A 27,435-nucleotide genomic window follows, 5' to 3' on the forward strand; every position below is an offset into this window, starting at 1 on the left:
TTAAGCACAACTGCTTTATGTACTGGTCCATACTGATCACATCAAGGAGCTTATTTGACACTAAGCAACATCTTGGTCTGATATTTTATTCATAGAGTCTACACTACCATTCAAAAGATTGGACACACCTACTCTGTATCATTTATGGATTCATCCAATGTAAGAAACATATTTAGTATTTGTTGTATCAGGAGAAAGTGAAGTTTGTTTGATGAATCTGTTTTTCCACCACTTTTTAGCTTCATGGCTGCCTTGCTCTCTATTGTCTTCTTCATGAGATGTTCATTAGCATGAGTGAGAAAATGTTAAAAAATGTTCAGTATAAACCTTCAGGACTGTTGTAAACCATCCCCGTTATCCAATTTAAGATGGTGGAGAGAAGATAAGAGTGTGAAATACTGCCAGTATTTATGTGCAGGTTAACTCAGTCAAGGAATGAAAATATGTCCCTTAATTGACCCTATCAAAAGTGATACATGTTATTTATCAATATTTTGCAAATGTTGCCATAAATGATTGTATGTTTTTTAATCATGCTACATAGATTTGTGATGCTTGTATGTCATATGTAAGTGTTAATGCACTGTAATATATTGTGCATGAGCGTGTTTAGACTTTGAGTCTGTAGAGTAAAGTAGAATAAATGTTTGTTTGGTTTTTTTGCCTTGTTTGCTATAATTTTGTTTATCACATACCCTCATGTGTTATTTCATTGTCCTGTGGCTTCAGTGCCACAAATGAGTAGGTGCTTCCAGAGACTGCTAGTGTGCATTTGATATAATGGGTATTTGATTAAATGGGTCTAAATCAGGATGCGTGAGATGTTTTTGAATGTTAACATTCCTTAAATTATATATTTATAATTTATGAGAGCGTCAGTATTTCAGACGAGTTACTATAATTAGACGAGTTAGACCGTGTTTTGGACGGGACGGATATTTCGGCAGGACACCTGCCCAGCGCGAGGTCGTGGTGAAATGGTGCATCCCTCCCATCACACCCTGCGTGCGCTGCGTACACAGAGCTGCTGCTGCTGCTGATGATGATGATGACGATGCGGTGTCCCGATCAGCATCGCAACTCGTTCTCAGAACGCATGTGAAATGTGGACAATGAAGACAAAAACGCGATAACCCAGAAAACAGCCTCACCGACACAATGTAACGGCGGCTCCGATCCAACATGGCAGTGCGCTGAATGAAACCTTCGCGAAGACGGCTGCGGATGTAGAGATGGGCTCGCAGGTGGTGCAGACGCTCCGGCAGGGGGTGTGGGCTTCGCTGACCGGCGGCTGGTACCACGACCCGGACCAGAATAAATTCAACAACTCGTGCCATCTCTATCTGTGGCTGTTCCTCGTCATGCTGCCACTGTCCCTGCACCTGGTGAGCGCGGCAGGCCGAGCTGCATTTATTCTCACTAATATTATTATAATTATTATGCAGCGGGCCACAGTGAAGCGCTGCAGACCAGCTCAATCTTTAAGAGTTACATCAAAAGAGAATAAATGGCCTTTTGAATCAGTAAAGAGTCATTTTGATGTTCTTATTAATAAGGTGAATGTGCATTGTCTGTTTTTTTCTTTAGGCTCTGCCTCCTACCACCCTGTCTCTCACCATATATTGTGTCTCAGTGACCATTTTCTTCATTCTCATTAAGTCCGTGAATTATCGACTCCATCTGATGTTTGACCAGGGTGACATAGTGGCCCAGAGCGATGCTTCTGATGTGAGTAAAGGTACTGAGAAGAAAAGCAACTCCTCAGACCCATGTCTTCCAGCCAACATGAGGTAAGACATTTCCTTTACGTCTTGTTCTGTTGGTTTTTAAAAATTTGCAACATCTTTTTCATTTTAACACCAGAAAAAGCAGTACTGCTCCCGACAGCGTAGCTATGGCCGTACTGACTAGAAACCGCACCAGTCCAGTAATTCAAGTCACTGTGAAACAGACTGAGATGGACCCTGGCCTGATTGGAGTGGTTAGTGGGTTTTTTTTATTTTTTACATAAATGAAATTTCAGAATAAACTATTGTGTCATGACAACATGCAGCTACATCTGTTCAACTTAATCTGCTCAATTGATTCCTTTTTTTACTCATTCAGGAGGGCCCGAAAGGGGATGATTCAAAGAATACAGAACGTGATGGTAATATTTTTAGAACTGGCCTGATTTAAGGGCGGCAAGAGATATTTCTCACTCACAATGGCAATGCACCACACCACTGCATTTTTACAAAGCACCATCTTGATTAAAAGATGCATTAATTGTTCTTAAACTGAATCATATCTGCAGGGGGGATGCTCTGATTCTGGAATGTTCAAATAAGCAAGAATTTATGGAATTGTCCTTACTGGTCAATGTACATTTATGGGCTACATGGCCATAACTAATAATTCTGATCATGTAAATTTTTTGGGGCCAAATAAAGCATATCGTATTTATGTTCTAGTAATGAATGTGGTTTTCAATGTGTTTGTGTAAAATGTCAGTTTAATAATTCTAAACTCTTAAGTTTATTGATCATTTTTTCCATATGCCATTTCCATTGCCATAGGCCAGAGCTGTTCCGTATCTAAAGAGAAGTCAAGAGACAAGGTCCAGGATGAGAACAGACATTCACAACAGGACATGTCCAGCCCAAACCCTGACCAGTCTGCCCCGCTGCTGATGCAGGAACAGAGGCCACCACCCGACCCCGATACAATAGATGAGGGCCTGCCTCCATCCAAAGCCAGCGAGGAGGAGGAGAGCGAGAATGTGGCGCAGGACCACAACTACAATAACAAGGACCGAGCTTCTCTAGATGATGCCCTCTCTCCCATCCAGGACCTTCAGACCAAGGAGGCCTTCTGCTCAGATGAGATCGCAGTGGTCCTGGTGGACAACTCCAGACCCACAGTACATCTGGATAATAATGACACCGTCAAAATAATCATAACAATGAGCTGCGATGCACAAACAGCCGCAAAACTGGAGGAGACAGTCAAGATGAGCATCCTGGAGTCAGCACAGTCCCAGATGATCCAAGAGCACCATGCTGGAGCTTCAGGAGAGGTTATGATTAAAATACCCATAATCACCTTTGATTCACCATTGGAGGAGGAGCATGAAGAGGTAGAGGTAGAGGAGGAAGCAGCCAATGAGGAGGACCAGCAGCAGGTGAACCTTCATGGTGGGCAGCTCTCCCAAGAGCCAGTCAATTCTTGCTTGGCAGGTCCAGACGTTCAGGAATGTGAGTCTGAAGAGAAGCTGGAGAATGTCAGCCCGCAGCTCACCCATGACAGCTCCTCAGGCATCGATGTTTCCTCACATCCAGATGAAAGTGAGACCCTGGACCTGAAAATGGACGCCGATGGCTTTCTGCAGATCCCAGCAGGCCCTGGGAGGTGTGGCCCTGTGGGAAGGACACATACACAACGTCTGAGCATGGATAGTGTGCTCATCCAGGTCACAGTACCTTCCATGACCTCTTCTAAATCTGACCTGGAAGCAAAAGAGGGAGAGATTCCCAACGAGTCCAACTTTGTGGAGTTTGTTTCCCTACTGGAAACTATTAACAGCACAAGGGCCAGCCGAAACCAACTGGAAACAGAGGGAGGAGTTGGTGAAGAGAAAGCTGAGGAAGAAGGTAACATGTCCTAAGATCTTTAATATTTGTTTAGGGCATGGCTTTTGAATTGGTGCTAAGAAAGAACTGCTTGTAATCTAGAGGAAGAGAAGCTAAGGATTCTTTTTGTTGGTGTCACCCAGAACATGAGCTTTAATGATGCTTTTATAAACTGATGACTCCAGCAGTCCACCATTGAGCTAAAGTGGAAGGAGGAAAGGTGACAAGCCATTCTGATTGGTTTAGTAGGTGTTACACCCAAAACAACAGATTTTTTCACCTTTACACTGACAGTCGGTTTTTCCCATCCGATGGACATATACAAGGAGTGCAGAATTATTATTTTTGAGGAATAATTTTATTATTGAACAACAACCATGTTCTCAATGAACCCAAAAAACTCATTAATATCACAGCTGAATGTTTTTGGAAGTAGTTTTTAGTTTGTTTTTATTTTTAGCTATTTTAGGGGGATATATGTGTGTGCAGGTGACTATTACTGTGCATAATTATTAGGCAACTTATCAAAAAAAATATATATACCCATTTCAATTATTTATTTTTACCAGTGAAACCAATATAACATCTCCACATTCACAAATATACATTTCTGACATTCAAAAACAAATCAGCGACCCATATAGCCACCTTTCTTTGCAAGGACACTCAAAAGCCTGCCATCCATGGATTGTGTCAGTGTTTTGATCTGTTCACCATCAACATTGCGTGCAGCAGCAACCACAGCCTCCCAGACACTGTTCAGAGAGGTGTACTGTTTCCCCTCCTTGTTAATCTCACATTTGATGATGGACCACAGGTTCTCAATGGGGTTCAGATCAGGTGAACAAGGAGGCCATGTCATTAGTTTTTCTTCTTTTATACCCTTTCTTGCCAGCCACGCTGTGGATTGTGATGGAGCATTGTCCTGCATGAAAATCATGTTTTTCTTGAAGGATGCAGACTTCTTCCTGTACCACTGCTTGAAGAAGGTGTCTTCCAGAAACTGGCAGTAGGACTGGGAGTTGAGCTTGACTCCATCCTCAACCCAAAAAGGCCCATCAACCTCATCTTTGATGATACCAGCCCAAACCAGTACTCCACCTCCACCTTGCTGGCGTCTGAGTCGGACTGGAGCTCTCTGCCCTTTACCAATCCAGCCACGGGCCCATCAAGACTCACTCTCATTTAATCAGTCCATAAAACCTTAGAAAAATCAGTCTTGAGATATTTCTTGGCCCAGTCTTGACGTTTCAGCTTGTGTGTCTTGTTCAGTGGTAGTCGTCTTTCAGCCTTTCTTACCTTGGCCATGTCTCTGAGTATTGCACACCTTGTGCTTTTGGGCACTCCAGAGATGTTGCAGCTCTGAAATATGGCCAAACTGGTGGCAAGTGGCATCTTGGCAGCTGCACGCTTGACTTTTCTCAGTTCATGGGCAGTTATTTTGCGCCTTGGTTTTTCCACACGCTTCTTGCGACCCTGTTGACTATTTTGAATGAAACGCTTGATTGTTCGATGATCACGCTTCAGAAGCTTTGCAATTTTAAGAGTGCTGCATCCCTCTGCAAGATATCTCACTATTTTTGACTTTTCTGAGCCTGTCAAGTCCTTCTTTTGACCCATTTTGCCAAAGGAAAGGAAGTTGCCTAATAATTATGCACACCTGATATAGGGTGTTGATGTCATTAGTCCACACCCCTTCTCATTACAGAGATGCACATCACCTAATATGCTTAATTGGTAGTAGGCTTTCGAGCCTATACAGCTTGGAGTAAGACAACATGCATGAAGAGGATGATGTGGACAAAATACTTATTTGCCTAATACTTCTGCACTCCCTGTGTGCCTATAAATGTGATTTATATCATATTTTTGGAGTACATGTGTCCTTAATTAATGTAATTAGCATATCAGATCAGTATATGTACAGTGCATGAAACATTCGTTTATTTTAATAGCATCTGTTTTGCATCAGTCAATATTACATTTCAGCAATTGGAACTAGTGCATTTAATGTTGTCTATGATTCAGTTGCTAATCACTAATATCATTAATAATGAAAATAATAATAATTTACCCCTAAATGTCCTGGGGTTTGTTTAGGCTAGTGCATGTAAACACACAACCAAAGCTTGAGTGGAAGGAACTTAGTTACATTCCTTTTCAAGTTGTGTAAATTTTCTGCAGACGACACCATGGTGACTGTGAAGAATGATGAGGACACAGAAACAGAAGATGGGCGGGAAAGACTCAATCCACCAAACAGTTTGGCCACGAACAACACACCTCTTGGTGTTCCTGAAAGACGGATTCCCATTGTCTCTCCTGACAGGTATGTGCGCACATGTACAGTTACAGAGGCAAGATCATTGTCAAAATAAAGGGCATCATCAGTAGTTTAGGGAGGTCATTTTTTACTTTACTTTACTTTACTTTACTTTACTTAGCAGACGCTTTTATCCAAAGCGACTTACAAGAGGAAGACACTAGAAATTTTATGGACTGATTTTTTCAATTGATTACTCTTTGTAATGTGATGTACTTAAATGTACTCATTTATGTAAATATTAAGATTAAAGGCTTGTCCTAACAAACCCATCACTGTGACTGATTTAAAGAGAACAATTAAGACATTAGGTGAAGTGAAAGTGAAGAGAACATACTACAAAAAGTGAATATACTACATTAACTTTTGTTTACTTCTTTGTCTTTATAAAGAAGCTCAAATCTATTTTTAAATGTGGGGCATGTGCCCCTCTGTGTGGTTTCATCTTTTATTATAACACCATTGCTAAATCTATCCATATGTTTTTACTTCAGCCCCCAGTCAGACAGAGATAAAGATCCAGACTATGACTCCCTGCCCTCCCAGACATCTCAGTCTGAGAGCTCCATGCTGCAAGTTATATGCCAACCAGAGGCTGCCACTAAAGAAGAGGTCTACACTTTCCACACAGTGCACAGTAAGTAGCTTTACAGTGGTTATTGGTTCAATAATTGTCACGATGGCTAGACATGGCGAGGAAGGAGGATGCATACGCACAACGTCACGAGACAGGGGTTTAATACATATTACAGGATAGCTTTATACAATTATATATTTATACAACAGTTGAGCATGATCAGGGAACATTGCACAGGACTACATGAAACTCCAGTCCAAACTCCTGACCCGGAGTAACCCCTGCCGGTCCAGATCATGACAATAATTCACTTTCTGTATTTGAAAATGAAAACCCTGTTCTCTTCCCTGAACATCAAATGCTACAAAATATCTTAGTTATGCATAATACATATGCATAAGTATTTCCTTAAAAAGTTAAAGTGACGTGATTGTCATTGTGATACACAGCACAGCACACGGTGCACACAATGAAATGTGTCCTCTGCTTTTAACCCATCACCCTTAAAAATGCGTCCGGGGAGCAGTGTGTGGGGACTATGCTTTGCTCAGTTCTACGTTGGTGGATCAAGATTCAAGATTCAAAGAACTTTATTAATCCCAGAGGGAAATTGCTCTTGGTTATACAGTTGCTCAGATTAATCAGATTAATTAATTAATTAATCTACCGGGAAGGAAGAAAAGTTAAAAAATTTTAAAAATGTAAAATGCAATGAGAAATAACAATAAATAGAAGTAAAATAAAATAGTAATTAGCTCTGGCACATAATTTAGTTACCTATTGCACTAAAACTTAGTGTAAGTGAAAAGAAGAAGTATTGAAGAAGTGTATTATTATCAGATATTGCGCTTAGAACATTGAGAACAAAAGTGTAAAATATTAGTTGTTATTAAGGAACTACTGACAGTCCCTGACCTGTAGTAAAAATGCTATAGAGAAGAGTTATATAATTTTATGGCTGTAGGGAGAAAAAATCTCCTGTGGCGCTCCGTAGAACACCTGGTCATAATTAGTCTCTGGCTGAAGATGCTCCTCTGGTCAGTGAGAACTCCGTATAGCGGGTGAGAAGGATTGTTCAAGATTGTTCGTATTTTGGACAGAATCCTCCTCTTTGCCATGACATCAATAGAGTCCAGATCCAAACCCAGGGCAGATTCGGCCCTTTTAATGACCTTGTCCAGTCTGTTTCTGTCTGCCGCTTTAATGTTATAATGTTATTCTCACTTAAGGCATCAAAACTATGAATGAACACATGTGGAGTTATGTACATTCCTTTTAATGACATGTTAAATAACTTTTGTTTTTAAATTTACATTAGATTTTTTTATACTTGTGCATGATATAGCTGACATATTTACTGAAGAAGGCCACTGTCCAAGGTTACTGTACCATTATCAGGTTTTTTACGGGGATGAAGTTCTGTATTATGTCACGGGTGGGCTGGACATTGCGATGAAGGAGGACGCATTCGCACGATCACAGGACAGGGGTTTAATATAAAATACACGAGACAAGGCACCATGAACACGCACAATGACCCAACGGCGAACAGACACGAACAGGATAGTTTTATACAATTATATAAATAGAAAGCAGGTGAACACGATCAGGGAACATTACACAGGACAAACATGAAACTCCGGTCTGGACTCCGGATCCGGAGTCAACCCCTGCCGGTCCGGATCATGACAGTAGCGAATTTTTAACAGGCAGTCAGTTGGACAGTAGATACAGGCTTGACCTCACATCCTCTACTCCTGCATCTCAGTATCTTAACTTGGTGAAGGATGGAGAATAACAACCATCACAAACAGCCTACCCCAAACCATCTCGATTGGGTTCAGGTCCGGTGACTGTGGAGGCCAGGTCTCCACTTTTTGTTGAGTACATAACTCCACATGTGTTCATTCATAGTTTTGATGCCTTCAGTGAGAATCTACCAATGTAAATGGTCATAAAAATAAAGAAAACACAGGTGTGAGAAGATGTGTCCAAACCTTTGGTCTGTACTGTATACTATCCTCTATTTCATTAAGTGTAAACAAACCAGTGGCTCAAATCTTTGCACATAGCACTAGTAAAAGTGATTATAGTCTAATAGGGAATGATATATGAGACATACCTTTCATGTAATTGTTCCTTTTCTTGTAGGACCTCGAAAACTGTATGCGGAAAGAGCGCTGAACTTACCTCTTGGGGCTGAGCTGATCACTGGCAATATCTGGTGAAAAATAACTCCTAATATCACTGTACTTCCAGTATTTCTTCACCAGGATCATTGGTGTTGCGCATTCTCTCATGGAGTTTCTATTGCATTCTACTGTCTGTGTGATTGTGTGTGTGTATCTTTGTCCCTACCAGTGATCTTCTTTCAACCTCATCTAACTCTGAATGCCAGGATGGCTTGGTGGGAGGGCATGCTGACTGCTCCTTTCAACATCGGATCATCCCAGTCCACCGACTTCGGCCCAGGAGAACTCATCCAGAAATCTTCCAGGTCACTTCCTATTGGCTCCCAGACTTGACCTTTCCTCAGACAATTTGAAACTAACATGTGCATTTGTGTACATCCAGGAAGAGGATTCTCTTGACGAATCCTCAGAAACATCTACTCAGGAGAAGCCCTCCAGGAAGCTTTACTACAAACTAAAAGTCTTTCCTGGGAAGTGGGTCAGCATCCTGTATGATCGGCTCACATTGCTGGCACTCCTGGACAGGTGTGATGTCACTTGGAAGCCCAAGCTAGATGAAACTGACTTCAACAAAGATGGTTTATTGATTAATTGAATGTGATTTCTCATTTGTCCAGGAATCAAAATGTGATAGAGAACATGGTGGCCATATTTCTTGCATTTTTGGTGTCTTTTCTGGGATTCATCCTGCTGAATCATGGCTGTTTTAAAGACATCTGGGTGTTCCAGTTCTGCCTCGTCATCGCCAGCTGCCAGTATTCCCTGTTAAAGGCAGGTTCTGACTCAAAATACACAAAAGTTATTATTTCAGGCTCATCTATTTATTTGAACATGCATGTTTAATGGATCTGTCCATTATATACTCATACAGAGTGTCCAACCAGACGCAGCTTCACCGACACATGTAAGTCTACTGAAATAATACAATTACTACCACTAATAAATATATATAAAACTATTAAATAATTGACTGCATAACCTTTTTTATTTTAATACTAACAAATATTACATAAGAAAGGAGCTATTTTATACCTTTTGGCCATCATTAAACATTTTCACTTTTAATTAAAGTCTGCAAATAATTAACATTTTTACAAATTGTTATATTGTTTGGTAAGACATTTTGAAGATTGTAAGTTGATTTGCAGGAGACTTTCTTTGCAGGGGCACAATCAAATAGTTGCGTACAGTCGAGCTGCGTACTTCTGTATTTTCTGTGGCCTTATCTGGATTCTGGAGCAGATGCTGAAGCAGTCAGACCTCCCAGTGTCTACCTTGTATGGCATGACGATAGTGCTCTCTGATGTCATAAGACTTGTCAAAGATATTTTAATTGGTAAGTGCTTTGAACTGAAAAAACAATCCTCAGAGCTGTTCTCAAATATTTGTCAGGAATACACAATTTGGTCAAAATTTTCTCTTCCACAGGATTCACATACTTATTCCCAATCGCTTTTCTGGTTGGTCTTCTGCCCCAAATTAACACCTTTGTAATATACTTTCTGGAACAAATCGACATGCATTTTTTTGGTGGCACAGGTACTCTGTTTTCATTCCCCCCCCCAAATAACAGGAAAAAGGCAATTGCTAAACTGTTCTGTCTGATTCTTATCCAGCGGCAACTGGGCTGCATTCAGCTGTGTATAGCATAGCCAGGAGTTTGGTGGCAATCGCTCTGCTCTATGGATTTTGCCTTGGGGCATTAAAGGTACATCTGACTGGAATCCACTGTAGTCATACACAAGTCCCACTAATCCAGTTCATCTCTAAATAATACCACAGCTTGGGAGTAGCTACTCTTTTTTTTCAGCACAAAATAAGCAACTTTATGTAACTTAAACAAACTGAACAACTGTTAATGTGCATATGTGCTGTCACATGTGCTGTTTATCACATGTGACAATCACTTCACTTAATTAACAAATATTGCTGAAGTTGCTTGGTTTCATGTTTTTTTAAAAGAATGACTTCTGTGTTTCTAGGAGCCATGGGACGAGCAGCACATCCCAGCACTGTTCTCTAGTTTCTGTGGTTTGATCGTGGTTGTCTCTTATCACCTCAGTCGACAGAGCAGCGACCCCTCTGTACTCATGTAAAATTGCCAGATCGAGATCTTAATCATGCTCACTGAAGCAATTCTTTTCTGTCATATAAAAGTTTGATTTTGTGTTTTCTTTAGATCTTTGGTAAAATCAAAACTTATTCCAGTGTTAGGTGGGAAGGAGGAGGTAGAGGAATCTTCAGACAATCTAGATCCTCTTCCAGAGAAGCTCAGGAACTCAGTGGTAAGTCTATTCTCTGTTCTGAATCATACTTATTTAGATTATTAATTTTTACTTTTAATACTTTCTAAATTATACATTTAGGCTTTTTTTATGGGAAATATTTCTGTTTCTCTATAATTGATTTCTAAATAAATCATGACAGCAATTTAGAATAATAAAATGTTGACAGATCTTATAAATGTACAAACACTTGATTATACTGTGTACATTTTGACCCAGTGTCAGTCAAGCAAAACACAATTTTAACTTATTTTCAGAGAGAAATTCTAATATCAGACCTGGTGGTGTGCACACTAGCTTCAGTGTTGACCTTTGCGATCACTGCCAGCACCGTCTTCCTTTCCCTCAGAGTGAGTTACTTCATGTCTGCACTTGTTTTGGGACTTTTGCCGATTTCTCTTTGCTTCCTTTGATCCTGGATAATGAAACCTGTTAACACCAGAACTGAACTGTGCTTTAGCTGCACGCAGATGGATTTTAATCTTAAACATGTACTACAGTTTATGCTGGAATTGTGAGTAATTTTTCACTGTTCAACCCGCAGCCCTTTGTCACTATAGTGCTGTATGCTCTGGCTGTGACTGTGGGCTTTGTCACCCACTACCTGATCCCGCAGCTACGGAAACACCACCCTTGGCTGTGGATTTCCCATCCAGTGCTGAAGAGCAGGGAATATTCACAGTTTGAGCCCAGAGGTAAACCACATTGCGGTAGTCTCTCTTTCGCACTGGCTTTTAGATTTCAGCCAGTTACACTTATTTTTGCGTGTGTCTTTCAGAGGACGCACATTTGATGTGGTTTGAGCGTCTTTATGTGGGCTTGCTTTCATTTGAGAAGTATGTGGTATATCCTGCTGTTGTCCTCAGCGCCCTCACGAATGATGGCTTCGTCCTCAGCCGCAGCAAAAAATTTGGCATCCAGTGAGTAGCCACTTCCTGTATTTTCAAATCCGCATTGATCATTAACATGCTATAAAAGTTAAACCGAAGACCCTTTTTACCCTAGAACACTCTCACACTTAACCTTTTGCCCCATGAGTGTAAAGACACAAATACAAGTGTCCTCTTTCCAGGTGGATGGCATTGTAATCTGGCCTCGGCCCTGGTTACACACAAGACATTAATGTCACCATTAATCTTCTTCTTACACAAAAGGAAACCTTTCCCAGGCCCATCACCACACAATACATCACCAAGCCCAGAACACTCTCGGTTACTTCCAACAATGACTCTTGTGACTGGAACAAAGGCCTCATCTATCCAGGCATACATTATTGCCCAATGTCCAAACCAAGTTTGACATTGCAGTCTTGGCCAGTGCTGCCCTGTTAATCTGCATCAGATTTAATTTGGATGGTGTTGTACTGTAAAGTGCTTTTTTATCAGTAGCCATCAGCTTTTGATTGAGCCTCGCCCATTAGGTAAATTCAGCGTTGGCTGGCAGTGGTATGGAAAGCTGAAGCATTGATAGTGTCCTTGATGTTAAGTAGTTGCCCTTTAAAAGTTCAAAGAGCATGACTACTTAATCAGCTTGAAAAAATATTATTTTAAAGTATACAAGAATCTTATTTTAAAGTAAAATGTTCTTTTAGGCAGGGATTCATTACTTTTTATCCAGTGTATTCAGTGATATCCAATTATCAGACCACAGATATGGGCATATTTACATCATACCAGCAACTACAAATAGAGGAGTTCTTTTTCAATATATCTTGGCTACATAACAGACATGAAATATTTTGTATTAGTGTTAGGAAAGCATTTAATGGTAAAACATGGTGGAATGTTGTTGTTGTTTATTGCAGAATGACATTGTCATGAGATGCCAGGGTATTTCTAATGATCATATATACAGTACTGTTAAGTCCAAAGCACCAATACAACCCAGTGCTAACATAATAAAATAAAACAAAACCCTATCATAATGTCACTGTTTCATGAAAATAAGATCATTCAGCAATAAATTCTTTAGATAAATCAATATTTGGTCAATGTTTGATATAGTATATACAGTCCCTGACAAAAGTCTTGTCACTTATGTACAAATTGATCTCAAGTGCTCCTGAATTATATTTAGAATCAAGATTTTTTTTTTAACAAGAAATGGCTCATTTTATTCCCAACAGCTTTTGTAATAATGTTTCAGTGCAAAACGCATCTGTCAAAAAGTATTCTAATATTCAAAGCTTGGTAAAGCCCATTGAGTCAATTTTTGCAAAGACATAAGTGTTGTCGCCTTGTCATATGAGCTTCACCTGTGACTAATAACAGATCAATTAGACTTGGTCACCTGAAGTCCCTGTGTCAACCAGAACAGTTTGTTGGATTCTGTCTCGAAATGGTCAAATCAGTGCCCAGAAGCCAGCACCAAACAAAAGACAATTGCGAAAGCCCACAGCCTGCTAAAAGGATAGACGCTGGAAAAGTGGCAGAAGGTGGATTTTTCAGATGAATCTTCTGTTGAATTACACCACAGTCGCCGCAAATATTGCAGGAGACCTACTGAAGCCCACATGGATCTGAGATTCACCCAGAAAACACTGATGTTTGGTGGCGGAAAAATCATGGTCTGGGGTTACATCTAGTATGGGGGTGTGTGAGAGATCTGCAGGGTGGAATGCAACATGAATAGTCTGAAATACCAAGAAATCTTAGCTACCTTTTTTATTCCCAACTATAAAAGAGGCCAAATTCTGCAGCAGGATGGTGCTCTGTCACATACTTCCCCACATCAAAGATCCTCAAGGTGAAGAAGATCAAGATGCTCTAGGATTGGCCAGCCTAGTTACCAGACATGAACATCATTGAGCGGGTGGTAGTATCCTAGTGGGTAAAACACTCGTCTATGAACCAGAAGACCCAGGTTCAAATCCCGCTTACTACCATTGTGTCCCTGAGCAAGACACTTAACCCTAAGTTGCTCCAGGGGGACTGTCCCTGTCACTACTGATTGTAAGTTGCTCTGGATAAGGCCGTCTGATAAATGCTGTAAATGTAAATGTGTGGGGTAGGATGAAAGAGGAAGCATGGAAGATGAAACCAAAGAATATTGATGAACTCTGGGAGGCATGCAAGACTGCTTTCTTTGCTATTCCTGATGACTTTGTCAATAAATTGTATGAATCCTTGCCAAACCGCATTGATGCAGTCCTTCAAGCTCATGGAAGTCATACAAGATATTCAATTTGGATCTCTCACTACTTAATTTTTGTAGTTGCAGTAAATTTCTGTATAGGTGACAAAACATTTTATCAAAATTTTACCTTTTCTGTCAGTGAAACTTCATTACAATGCATTAATCATCATTTGGTCGGGTTTTAGCTGTTCATATGAGCTATTTCTAACACCAATTGATTAATTAAAAGTCAGGTTAATAGCAGGTGTTTTTTCAAAATACATAAGCGACTTTTGTCAGGTACTGTATAGTACACACACACACACATACATATGTAGTAAAGTGTAGTGTGTGTGTATCATATGTTTACTATGCTCTGTCATGCATTGCTGTGTCTGGTGCTCTTTGTCACCTTAGTGCTGTTGCACCATGAACGTGTCTGTCCACCTGAGTGGCTCAGACCTCTGTGTCTTGCTCCAGCTTTGATGTCTTGTTGATGACAGTTGCTGGGATGAAGTTACTGCGCTCCTCCTTCTGCAATCCCAGCTACCAGTTCGTCACCCTCATCTTCACCATCATCTTCTTCGAGTTCGACTGCAGCATGGCATCTGAGACCTTCTTAATCAACTTTTTTATTATGACTATTGTCTTCCACAAGGTCAGTCCCTAACATATATTTCATAATCTTCTTTGTGATCCCTACTAACTCCAAGATTTCATATGATGTCCTTGTGGGCTCTGAACATTGGATGGGAAAATTTATGAGAAAGTACACAAATTACACATCCACTTACTGAGTTTAACAAAGTTGTCCTACAAAAAGAAAATGTCTCTATACACTTGAATGTAAGGCCTGGGTAAGGCCCAAAAATAATGGTGTCTCTTGCAGCTTTGGGACCTCCTCCACAAGCTACACTTCATCCTGGTGTACATTGCTCCCTGGCAGATTGCTTGGGGCAGTGCCTTTCATGCTTTCGCCCAGCCATTTGCTGTGCCTCGTATCCTTTTTTCTCAATATTCATGAATATTTCCTGTAGCCTATGTTGTTTTTTTCGCTCTTGAGTGCCAGTACTCACTTTGCCTCCAGCTTCCAGCTGATCTTTCCATGCACCTAAGATCTCATTCCACTGTTATTTACTCTAAACATAAATCATTTTCTTGGATGAGATATTATACTTACCCCCTTTCATTCACTGGTAGTTGCAAGTTGGAAGCATGTGAGACCAGGCCTGCATTTAAACTTTAATACTTTATAATATACTATAATATAATGTACTACTACTACTATATACACAGCATTGTAGTGTACACAACAGGTTTCAAAACAAACAAAAGGTTTTCCTCTGCATTTAACCCTTGACCCATGAGTGAGGAGTGGGCAGCAATGAACTGTGCCCAGGGAGCATTGTGAAGTAGATTGGGGGTGGATTCCAACCCCTGCCACTACTGCATATACCTTTAATCTCCTGTTTTGATGCAGCCTTTGATATTTGTGTGTTATTTGTTAAGTATTGGTTTTTATGTTAAGAATGAGTGCTGTCTCATGTATTTTCCCCACTATGGAGAATTTTCCTTCATGCTGTAGTACAGACTCTGCCATGCTGCTCTTACAGACCTTCATCACCACACTCTTATACACGCCTCTCAGCCCGTTCCTTGGCAGCGCCATATTCATCACATCCTACCCTCGCCCTGTCAAGTTTTGGGAGAGGAATTACAAGTAAAACACTTTTGCCAGTATAAATTCAAAAGTGAAAGCCTTCTAAAGGTTTTGTCATACACTCTCTTCTGCTTTAAATGGATGACTGTCCCAGTTATAAGTTCTATGTTTAATGGTAATATACATTCATACATGTATTTTAGTTTGTGTACTTTGTTGCATTTGCAGCACAAAACGCATTGACAACTCCAACAGCAGACTAGTATCTCAAGTTGACAAAGACACAGGTATGTTTCCATAGTATATGAACACCACTTTTTCTTTTAGTGTATATATGTAGGTTGTCATTGACCAGTCAAAATATTAAGAGGTATTATCACCATGGTCTGGTCTGATAATGCAGCTACGTTTGTGAGTTTATCCTCCAAAAAATACAGTATGTGCTATGTAAGTATGAATTTAATTTATATAATGAAATAAGTAGGCAGGGGAGGATGTGTGACTGTATGACAGAGACGTTGAGGTAACAGAGGAAACTGTGATTAGCTTTGAGTACTTTTAGTGAAAGGTGGTTGGCTGTTGCATTGTCAGGCTGCATGGGTCAAGGGCATCAGTGACTGGAGCATCAGAGGACGAGGCAAGAGCATGGTCAAGGGCAAAGCGGTTGGTCTGTAATCTGGAATAACCGAGGTACAGACAAGGAGGGTCTAAAATAATTGACAAGGTATATTCGGTTGGCTTGAGACAGGATCAATCAATTTTAAAAGGCTAGCGACAAAGAGAATAAATTGCAACGTTCAAGATGGCCACCAGGGTTTTATATGAGATGCCGACCCTGGCCTTGTCTGCTTCCTGCTATCCTGGTGGTGGCACATAAGAAGCATTTCAGAATTTCAGTAGCCTTTCATGATAGAATTTTATTTAATATATTTGGTTTCATAAACCTTTCATTCAATGGACTACTGTTTTCTTGTTTAGGGTGTGATGATAACAACCTCAACTCGATCTTCTACGAGTACCTAACTCGCTCTCTGCAGCAGTCTCTTTGTGGAGACCTGATGCTGGGCCGATGGGGGAACTACAGCTCTGGTGACTGCTTCATCCTGGCTTCTGACTACCTCAACGCTTTTGTGCATCTGATTGAGATTGGCAATGGCCTGGTGACATTCCAGCTCAGAGGACTGGAGTTCAGGGGTGAGGTCCTCAAACACGTTACCTGCTGTGAGCTATGTGGACCATTTTGGGGCATTAGATTGTATTCATGCAAAAATTTCTGCTTGTGCTGTTTTCCTGTTTTGATTGTGTGTAGCCATTGCTCCGTGTTGAATTTGAAACAATGTACACATGTTGTTCCATTCAGGAACATATTGCCAGCAACGCGAGGTTGAAGCCATCACAGAGGGAGTGGAGGAAGATGACACCTGCTGCTGCTGCGAACCAGGCCACCTTCCCCATATCCTCTCCTGCAATGCTGCATTTAACCTTCGTTGGCTGGCCTGGGAGGTCACCACCACCAAGTACCTGTTGGAGGGCTACAGCATCAGCGAGAACAACGCTGCCACCATGCTGCAGGTTTACGACCTGCGAAAACTGCTCGTCTCCTACTACCTGAAGGTAGGATCAATCTACTGAAACTTCTGTCTTGCTGTTAATCCTGGAATAATTTTGTCCTGTAAGGGACCAAACAGACTTTCAGTTCCAAAAAGTCATTATTCAGAACGTTTCCAAAATGTCCTAGGCCTATAAAAGAGGTAAATCAAAAGACACTTTACATAACATGGTAGTAACCTAGCAGATAGCACACCCACCTATGAACCAGAAAAGCACTAAGTCTCAGGTTCAAACCCCATTTACTACCATTGTGTTTATGAGCAAGACACAACCCTGAGTGTCGCCTGTATAAGGTTGTCTGATAAATGCTGTCAGTGTAACGTTAACTGAACCAAACGTGACCTTCTGCAATGAAACAAAAGGGAACACATATAGTGTCTTGGTAAAAAATAAGCTACACATAAAAGTTATGCAAAAATCACATTGCCTTCAATCATATTCAACACTAAAGCAAAAATCTATCTGCCCAGTGTGTGGTGTGAATAAGGTGCATAGGTGGAGGCTGTATTCCTAAAACCCCAGAAACTCTAACCTGTTATAAAAATGGTGTACAAATGTGTCATGGTAACCCCATAAAACATTATAAACCCTATAATCTTTTATCTGGTCGTAAACTCAAGGTCACTATACAAAATGACTAGAAATACTTCACCAAAAGACCATATAGGAGATCCAGATTTTTTTTTCTTCATGAGTGACAAACTTTTCTTCATGAGTGAAATTGTTTAACAGTGGAGTATAATTACTGTTTTGCTGTGTGATTCGTTCCATTTGCACATTCTCAAAGATTTGTGTCCAACTCTCCCACAGAGCATCATCTACTTCCTGATTCAATCTCCAAAACTGAAGACCTGGATTACTGACTCATTCATGTCAGAGGCTCTGTTGGCCTATTCCAAGTGGCATCACATTGAGCGTGACCCCACAGTGTTCAGTATGAAGATTGATGAGGATTATGTACAGTGCTTGCAGGGGGTCACCAGGGCCAGCTTCTGTAATGTGTACCTAGAGTGGATCCAGTACTGCGCTACCAAACAGGAGGAGGTGAGGTCCATGCAGCTCATACAAACTGTCTTATAATGATATGTTACATTAATAATGAATTATGATTGCTCTATTGTCCCTCTTAGCCTGTGGATAGTGATGAAGACTCCCCGCTTGTCACTTTATGCTTTGCCTTGTCTCTCCTGGGTAGAAGGTCTTTGGGAACGGCATCCCACAACATGTCTAACAGGTACATGCTGTAATTAAAATAATTCTCTCTTTTCAAGAGTTTTAAGGTGTATGTGAGAATGGGAATGTTTTCCCATCACAGGTGTACAATGCACTGTAAAAATTATGTTTTTTTCCCCCTAGCTTGGAATCCTTCTTATATGGCTTCAACACCTTGTTTAAGGGAGATTTCCGCATCGCCAGTAAAGATGAATGGGTCTTTGCTGACATGGATCTGCTCCAGAAGGTGGTAGCTCCAGGCATTAGGATGAGCCTGAAACTCCATCAGGTAAAGGCTGCTGCAGCCACTGTTGAATTGTGTATAGTTATTTATATGTACATACCTTTCTTGAGTTCTCAGTTTTTTGTGTCAAGTTTAGGGTGTTCTGAATTAGAAACAGCCTGTATGACATCAGATGCATGAGATGTATGCCTGAAATGATGCCATGTTCCACTTCAGTACCATCTCTCATATAACTCAAGCAGAATCATGTTTCATGCAACTCACACAGAAATTTGAAATGCCATTTTTTGGAGCAATGTTGTAAAAAAATGTAGAGAGTTGCAACAAGTACAACAAAAGAGAAGACGGAGTCCATGCAATAGGGATGAAGAGGGAAGTAATCCAGTTTAAAAGTTCCAGTGCAGTTGGGGAATGGGAATAGACTTGTGCTCAATTAAATAGTCTACGGCCATTGTGGTTCATGGACAACGCAAAAGGATGCATTAGACTACTGTCTTAGTTTAGCATTGTGTGTCTAGAGTCACAATCTCTTTGCAATCACACATTTACATTTACATTTGAGTCATTTGGCTGACGCCCATATCCAGGGCAAATTACAACGTGCTTTCATGTTACCATCAATGAAGTAATCAGTTCTCGTTCACTAGGAACCAACTATGAATACAAATAATTTATTTTTTGCTTGATTAAAGTTTTTCTTAGTTAAGTCAGACTATAAGAAAGTTACAAGTTAGTCTAAGTATTCTCTAAAGAGGAAGGTCTTAGCCTGCCATTTGAAAATACTTAGCAACTGTTCTGTTCTGACCTCGAGGGGAAGTTCATTCCACCACCTAGGGGCCAAGACAGAGAAAAGTCTAGATGAGTGTCTTCCTTGTACCTTCAGCTCTGGAGGGACCAGGTGAGCAGTACTAGAGGGAGAATACAAGGTGCAATGAGAGGTATTATAAGAGCAATTAAGTAGGATGGTGTTTGGCTACCATAATGCGATCATGCTCCCGTAATTCTCAAATTTTGGTCTCATGGTCGTGCTTCCAATGGTACTGAATTGAGCTGGAAAGGCATACTACAAATTGTCACTTCAAAACCATCTTTGTACTGGTGATCCAATTAAAGCACTCACCAGCCCGAAGGCAATTGAATGACCCTTGGCTCAGAATTCTGAACTCTCCCAACAGGACCATTTCACCTGCCTGGAAGAGACAGAGGAGCCAACCATCCTGTATGAGGCAATTACGAACTACACTACAAGCCTGGTGATCTGTCACGAGAGCGACCCCGCCTGGCGAAAAGCAGTACTGTCCAGCCGGGACACACTGCTTACTCTGCGCCACATGGTGGATGATGGCACAGATGAATACAAGATCATCATGCTTTACAAGCGACACCTCAGCTTCAAAGTCATCAAGGTGTTCGTTTACACCTATATTCATTCAGACATATTTTTGCATCTTTGCAGCATTTTGTTTCAAATTTTTGTTTGTTCTTTTCCTGTTCCTTCCTCCAGATCAATAAAGAGTGTGTGCGTGGTCTATGGGCAGGCCAGCAACAGGAGCTGGTATTCCTTCGGAACAGGAACCCAGAACGTGGCAGCATTCAGAACTCCAAGCAGGCCCTGCGCAACATGATAAACTCATCCTGTGACCAACCACTGGGATACCCCATGTATGTGTCCCCCCTAACCACCTCCTACATGGGCACCCACAAGCAGCTGCGTGGGATCTGGGGTGGGCCTGTAGGCCTGGACACCCTTCATGCATGGCTCTGCAACAAGTGGCTCCGGTGAGTGAATCTAGGACTTGCTAACCTATGATGGTAATAATATCATGAATAATTTTCATGAATAATTGCACCTGGAGGGTGTGTAGGTTGTGCTGAAATAATCAATATATTTCAAAAAAATGTGATTAATCTTTTTCAACAGTGCTGTACTGGGGTAGCATGGAATCACAGATTCTTGTTTTATTCAGGGTTAGGAAAGACAACTTGACCAGCTGTAACAGTGGCGTTAACATGGAAGATGTGGACTGTGCAGGATCCTTTCTGAGCCAGAACCACAACTCCATCACTTCCCAGAGCCTCAGCATGTACCAGGCCCAGCCCAGAACTTCTCAGGCCAGCAGGCACCAATATAGCAGTAATTTACATCATATTTCCAACTGTTTTGATTGCAGTAATGAAGTATTTGCTGCAGAAAAAATATTATTTGATATACATCCAAATCCCTACCATTCTAATGTTTTCCTCTTCAGAACCATCTTTTTGGTGATACCACCAGAGACTGCTCTAGCACTTTTTTGTGTGGATAATAGTAATATTCACTTAGTCATAATCAGGGTTGCAGCTGCAAGAATTCATCATGGGACTTCAATTATTATTATTATTATGATTATTATTGTTTTTTTGTTTTTGTCAATCCCAATAATACACTAAAGTAGCTTTTCATTGCACATTAGGTGAGATTTTGGATCTTCATGTTATGTACCCTGTGTTTATTTACTATATATACTTTGAGAGTATGATATTATGGGACAGGATTTTTATTAGTTCTGCAGCCTAAATGTATAAATGTCGGTATATATAAACATTGAGCATAAGAGTCAAGTGAATTGTGGCTAGCATTTTAAAGCAGCACAATAAAAGCAAGTGAGTAGAAAACCATTAAAAAAGAACAGCTTCACATATAGTAAGATCCATGTGGGGTTCCTTGAAGAGGAGGGTTATGACATTATGAGGACTGGTAAAATTGCCCCCTAAAGTAATAATGTGACAATAAGAAAGCCCTGTCAATGTTTTTATAATCTATTGTGGGTTTATAAGGTCATGGCCAAATGCTTTGAGAATTTCACAAATAGAGATTTTTACAAAGTTTGCTTCTTCAGCATTTTACAAGCATTTTATTTCAAAGTCTTTTATTGAACATTTCATCAAATTTATTTCAAAGAGTCTATATTTGCAGTATTGGCTCTATTTTTCCAAGACCTCTGCAATTCGCCCTGGCTTGCTGTCAATCAACTTCTGGGCCACATCCTGACTGATGGCAACCCATTCCTTATTAATCAGTGCTTTATAGTTGAGCAGTGTGTGGGGACGGTGCTTTGCTCAGTGGCACCTCAGTGGCACCTTGGCAGATCGGGATTCAAACCGGCAACCTTCTGCTTACCGGGCCGCTTCCTTAACTGCTAGGCCACCATTGACCCGCTGGGCCACCACTGCCCCACTAGGCCACCACTTCCCTGCTTATGCAATGCAATAATGATTGCACATGTTTCCTTGCAGGTAATTATGGTTAAAAGAAAAAGAACAATAATTTCAAGCATCACCCTTTTTAAAGCATCCAGTCTGCTATTGTAACTCAGTCAGCATGACAGAATGATCTCCAGCCTTGTGCTAGTCAACACTCTCACTTGTGTTAATGAGAGGCTCACTGAAATGATCTCAGCAGGTCCGTTTGTGGCAGGGCTGAAATAAAGTGGAAATGGGTTTCAATTTCATGGCAAAGAGGTACTTTGCGATTCATGTGATCACTCTTTCTGGAGTATATGAAAATTGCCACAATAAAAACGGAAGCAGCAAACTTTATGAAAACCAGTATTGTGACCATGAAAACTTTTGGCCATGACTGTAAAGAGCTTTTACTCCACTGAACCCTGTTGGGTGGTGAAACTACAAATGATAGATACTTATTTTGGCTGCCATACCAGGGTCCAGAGTACACAAACACTGTAAATGAAATGTGTCACTTTCCATTTGGTAGTGTGTTGTCCAATATGAGGGTTGAATGTCATTGTCTTTGATGTCGTTTGATGAGGTTGTCTCTGTTCCCAAACCAGCGCGGAGAGAGTACCGCAGCCGGTCAGTGCAGCCTCATGGCCAGCGTTCTCCAGTTACCAGCCAATCAGGCCCAGTTTTAGACAGCCAGCAGGTCACAGCCTCCAGTCAAGGCCTGGTCCAGCGTTTGTCCAACAGTCAGATGTCTTTCAACACCTCCATCGCCTCTATCTTCTCCCAAGTGCCCCGGCTGCCAACAACTGGGGTCCAGTCCTCAGCAGCAGCAGGTGTGGGTGGAGGGGGGCACCAGCAGCGCTCTAGCCAAGTATCCTCGTCCAGCTCCACGCTCAGCCTGCTCTTTGGAAAACGCAGCTTCTCCAGTGGCCTGGTCATCTCTGGCCTATCAGCAGCTGAGGGTGGCAATACAACCGACACTCAGTCATCCAGTAGCATCAACATCGCTATGGGGGGACCTTCTGCGTACACTGGGAGCCGAACCACACAGGTGAGAACACAGAGCGTCCCAAGAAACCTGTGCTGACTGCCGATTCTCATACTTCACACACCATGTCTAAGAGCAAGATCAGTTGTAAAATGTTTTGTGTCTAACATTTCAAAAGCACTGAGTTAAACAGCCCTGTACTGTTTTTGTATACAGTGGACATCAGAGGCCTACGAGAGCTTGGATGCAACCAACTCCAACTTCTTCACAGGGCTGAAAGAGAACACCCCGTCCATTGACAGGAGTGGCACACAGTGCACCGATAAAAGCCAGGAGGACTCCTCCACCACCTCTGCCTTCCAGGATTTTCAAGAGCAAAAGACCATATGAGTCTTCCACCAGAACATGCCTCACTCTGCTGCATGTTTGAATGTACATGTGAACTGTGAGATTCTGCACATTTAATATTCACGTGCACCCAGAAAAGATGTGTGTATTTCAATATTCCATTCACAAACACACATTGCTGAAGCTGACATTGTAAATGTTGAACTGGTTCCCTTTCTGTGTGATTTCTGTCCACAACGTTATATCCCCATTCTGTTTACACATTTATTCCCGAATCGTGACTCAATACTGCAGGTATGAAATCCGAAACTCTTTGTGTTACCAAATGATGTATTGCTCACTAGTCTCTATTCCATTATTAATATTAGTTAGTCAGAATAACACTGAACAACTCATTAACCTCAAACAATTTCAGACTGAAATGAAAAGTCTGAAGCACAAATTATATGGTAGTAAAACTATGTTGTTAATAATGAGATTTTAATTAAGAGGACACATATTTGATTTATTATATTGTAAACATGTTGTACCTAGGGATTGGTAACACTAATTATATTATAGAAAATTATATTATAGCAGGCATATGGCTAGCCTACAGTTTGGAAAAACATTTGCAGTAACCCTTTGATAGAGATCACCTACTGTATGTTGGATGAAATAAAATTATTTGTCGGATTATCGTACATTTCACAAATTTGGAACAAAAGGCTGGTGTTGGTGAAGTAATTTGTTTCTATATGTCATTCTATATGTCACGACTGCAAGCTGACGGGGGAAGGAAGCGCAGAGGTGGGACATGCTGGGGACGGGGTTTTATTATAAATAAACAATTAACACAAATATACCCTGCTCGGAAGCTGAAACACTTTAAACCAATGGGAAAAACACAAACGAGCCCGCAGACGTGTGGCGATTGCCAGAACTCAAAACATAAACACATTCACCAACGGAAGTCAAGTTCATGACCGAGTCCATGAAAATGTCGGAGCTCCAGAAGGGGCGGAGTTCCAGTCTTTTATCGGCTGTCCGGATTGGGCACAGGTGATGAGCCCAGGTGCTGTCAATCCTGACAGAGCCCCCCTCCAAGGGCTACATCCTCGGAGCCCCAGCAGTACAATCAGTGGAGGCGGCGGGGCGGACGGCGGCAACCACAGGGGTCCTGCCCTGCTGTATCCTCCCCTTGGAGGACCCGGTCCCTCGGGCTGGCTCCCCGGTGTGGTCAGGCGTGGCGGCCCTGATCCCTTGGGCTGGCTCCCCGGCGTGGTCAGGCGTGGTGGCCCCGGTCCCTCGGGCTGGCTCCCCAGCGTTGTCAGGCATGGCGGCCCCGGTCCCTCGGCCTGGCTCCCTGGTATGGTCCTGCATGGCTGCCCTGGACCCTCGGACCTGCACATAATAATCAGGGCCAATCCATCCGGGTATGTGTGGGCCCTGTCTCCGCACGTCCCCTCTGACACGTCTTGTGTCCTTCCCTGCACCACGCAGGGAGGTTGTCCCGGAGCATCTGGCAACCACATACGGCACCCTAGGCTTGTGTCCCTGCTGGCAGAGCGGCCAGCTTACCTCCCTGCACCACGCAGGGAGGTGGCCCCGAAGCCTCCGGCGACCGTTCCAGGCACCCCAGGCTGGTGCCAAGGGGGGGGTGGGACAAGCAGGCCCTCTTCCTGCCCATCCCAGCTGGGTCCTCATGCCTACCAGGGGGTTCTATGTCACTCCACCCCTCTGGAGGCGGACGCAGGCCCATGACTGGCCCGCCCTCCTCACCGGCTACCGGAGGACCCAGCTCCATCGCTTCCCCACTCACCCTCCCCTCAGGAGGAGCCCCCAACCCGAACTGCACCCCCCCAAAAAATTTCTTTGGGGGAGCACCCCCCTGGCTGGACTTAGGGGTACCTTGGGGCTTGTCCACCTCGCCTTGCACCAGCATTCAAGTCAGGAAGCTGGGATTCGGCTCCATGGCTGGGTCGCCATCTGGTGGACAAAAAGAGGGGAAGTGGGGGCGACATACGGACACAAATGCCACGCACACACACACAGACAGACAGAAGAGAGGGTCCTCTGGCTGCCTCTCTGGACTCTCCGGGACCTCCTCCGGGGGCACAGACAGGATCTCAGGCGGCACGACCTTCTCACCGCCCTCCAGTGCTGGGCTTTCTTGTACCGGATCCTGATGTGGTGAAGGGGCAGAGTTCGATCCCTGGCTCAGGGTCTGGCCAATCAAACTCCGCCCTCAATCTCTGCAGGAAGTCCCGAAAACTCCTTTTGTCTGTCTCTCCCTGCTGCCAGAGGGTTGTGCCCCAGCCCCATGCTTACCCAGTCAGATATGCGAGGATGGTGGAGATCTCATCTGCGTCTGCTGCCCCACTGAAGGGGCCCGGGACCATTGGGATGTCCCACACAGGGCTGGGTACGTAGCTGGAGATGGTGGTGGGTGTGTGGCGTGGAGGGGGGTGGATGTCTTCTCCAGCAGGCACGCTGGTGCTGCGCTGCCATTCCGCTGGGGAATGTCCGGGCAGAGTGAAGGCGGGTCGGTGACCGGAGCTGGAGAGACGGATTCCCTGTGAGGCAGTCCCAGCAGTGCAGTTGCTGGCTGGTGACCTCCCGTCGCCCTCTTCCACCAGCTGTCCTCACACTGCTGGGAGGGACGTCCTGGACAGGTGCAATGGGCAGAGCCATCCCGGCACCGACCGCCCAGCGTGTCAACCTCGTACCCCTGGAACCCATGTGTACCCGTGTGTCTTCACAGACGTCGCGACGTTCTTGGACGCGTGCACTGAGCGGAGCCATCCTGGCACTGACCGCCCAATGAAAATCCACATCATCGTCATCCGTGTCCTCCCACTGGTGACTCCGAGGGTCGTGCACCCTGCGGACATCCTGGACCCATGGCGCGATCAGCCATTCGGTACTCTGGCCATTCGGGCTGGAGCCTGCCCACCTCCTCGCTGGAGGAACGCCGCAGTTGTCACTTCTCACACCCCTGGAAGTGAAGTGGGTACCCACAGACCTTGCGACGATCGACGGGCCACGGGGAGCCTTGCCAGCAGAGCGCAGAGTTCCTGGCTCGACATCATGGGGGTCGCATCGTTTGTGCTTGCTGCCCACGTCACTTCCTCGCTGCTGCCGACGCCATCGTCTTCGCTCCGCCCACTCACCCGCTGACATTGCCGCTTCCGGGTTTCGCAAAGTCTCCCGGGGGTGACATCGTCACGCGACGCCGCGCCGTGGGGAGAAAGCACACCATTAGAATGGGTGGCAAGTCTCTTAGAATGGGTGGCATTTGTCGCGCCGGGCTGCGTCCTTCGCAGCGTTTCTTCTCCTCTGCCGTTTACCTCTGCGCTTTTGTGGGGAGCTCCGACATTCTGTCACGACCGCCAGCTGACGGGGGAAGGAAGCGCAGAGGCGGGACATGCTGGGAATGGGGTTTTATTATAAATAAACAATAAACACAAATAAACGCGGCTCGGTGGTCGAAAACAGTTAAAACCAATGGGAAAAACACAAACGAGCCCGCAGGCATTGGTGATTGCCAGAACTCAAAACATAAACACATTAACCTCACTGGAGGAACGCCGCAGTTGTCGCTTCTCACACCCCTGGAAGTGAAGTGGGTACCCACAGACCTTGCGACGATCGACGGGCCACGGGGAGCCTTGCCAGCAGAGCGCAGAGTTCCTGGCTCGACATGGCGAAGATCATCCCGGATTCCTGTTTAAAACTATAACCAAACTAACCAGGAATAAGACAGAAATGGATGCGACCACTCAATATAATCATAGTAGCGATGATTTTCTGAATTTCTTTAATACGAAAATTGTCACAAATAGAGAGAAGATTAAAAGCACAACAAATAGCTCCGCCGATACTTCCATGGAAAATAATCTTCTAATAGACCACCGATTAGAACGATTCAACCCTATTAAAGCACCGGCCACGTACCAAGTTCGTTCAAGGTAGCAGTCATTAGACCCCTGATTAAAAAGCCGGATCTTGATCGCAGTCAGCTTTCAAATTATAGACCGATATCCAACCTTCTGTTCATATCAAAAAT

At 43.1% G+C, this 27,435-nt stretch overlaps 1 protein-coding gene across 2 annotated transcripts; it reads left to right on the forward strand.

Annotated features, from left to right (window-relative positions):
* Positions 1-912: 912 nt before the first annotated feature.
* pcnx2 (pecanex 2) lies at positions 913-24,154 on the forward strand. Of its 2 annotated transcripts, none has more exons than XM_028988149.1 (34): positions 913-1,385; positions 1,588-1,790; positions 1,864-1,981; positions 2,107-2,149; positions 2,559-3,632; positions 5,796-5,940; positions 6,429-6,571; positions 8,663-8,735; positions 8,873-9,008; positions 9,086-9,228; positions 9,321-9,474; positions 9,575-9,607; positions 9,868-10,039; positions 10,132-10,242; positions 10,320-10,411; positions 10,686-10,795; positions 10,883-10,988; positions 11,246-11,338; positions 11,533-11,683; positions 11,855-11,908; positions 14,606-14,760; positions 14,992-15,100; positions 15,693-15,822; positions 15,991-16,049; positions 16,741-16,956; positions 17,123-17,376; positions 18,184-18,417; positions 18,504-18,607; positions 18,730-18,874; positions 20,005-20,235; positions 20,334-20,608; positions 20,797-20,963; positions 22,660-23,102; positions 23,256-24,154. In XM_028988149.1, the coding sequence occupies exons 1-34, from the start codon at positions 1,233-1,235 to the stop codon at positions 23,427-23,429; spliced, it is 6,003 nt and encodes a 2,000-aa protein (XP_028843982.1). In that variant the 5' UTR covers positions 913-1,232; the 3' UTR covers positions 23,430-24,154. The 2 variants fall into 2 exon arrangements, with proteins under 2 accessions (XP_028843982.1, XP_028843981.1); XM_028988148.1 differs by having other exon boundaries at positions 914-1,385; positions 11,767-11,908; positions 14,583-14,760.
* Positions 24,155-27,435: the final 3,281 nt, after the last annotated feature.

This window comes from Denticeps clupeoides, chromosome 8 (assembly GCF_900700375.1).
Source record: "Denticeps clupeoides chromosome 8, fDenClu1.1, whole genome shotgun sequence".
Lineage (NCBI taxonomy): Eukaryota > Metazoa > Chordata > Actinopteri > Clupeiformes > Denticipitidae > Denticeps > Denticeps clupeoides.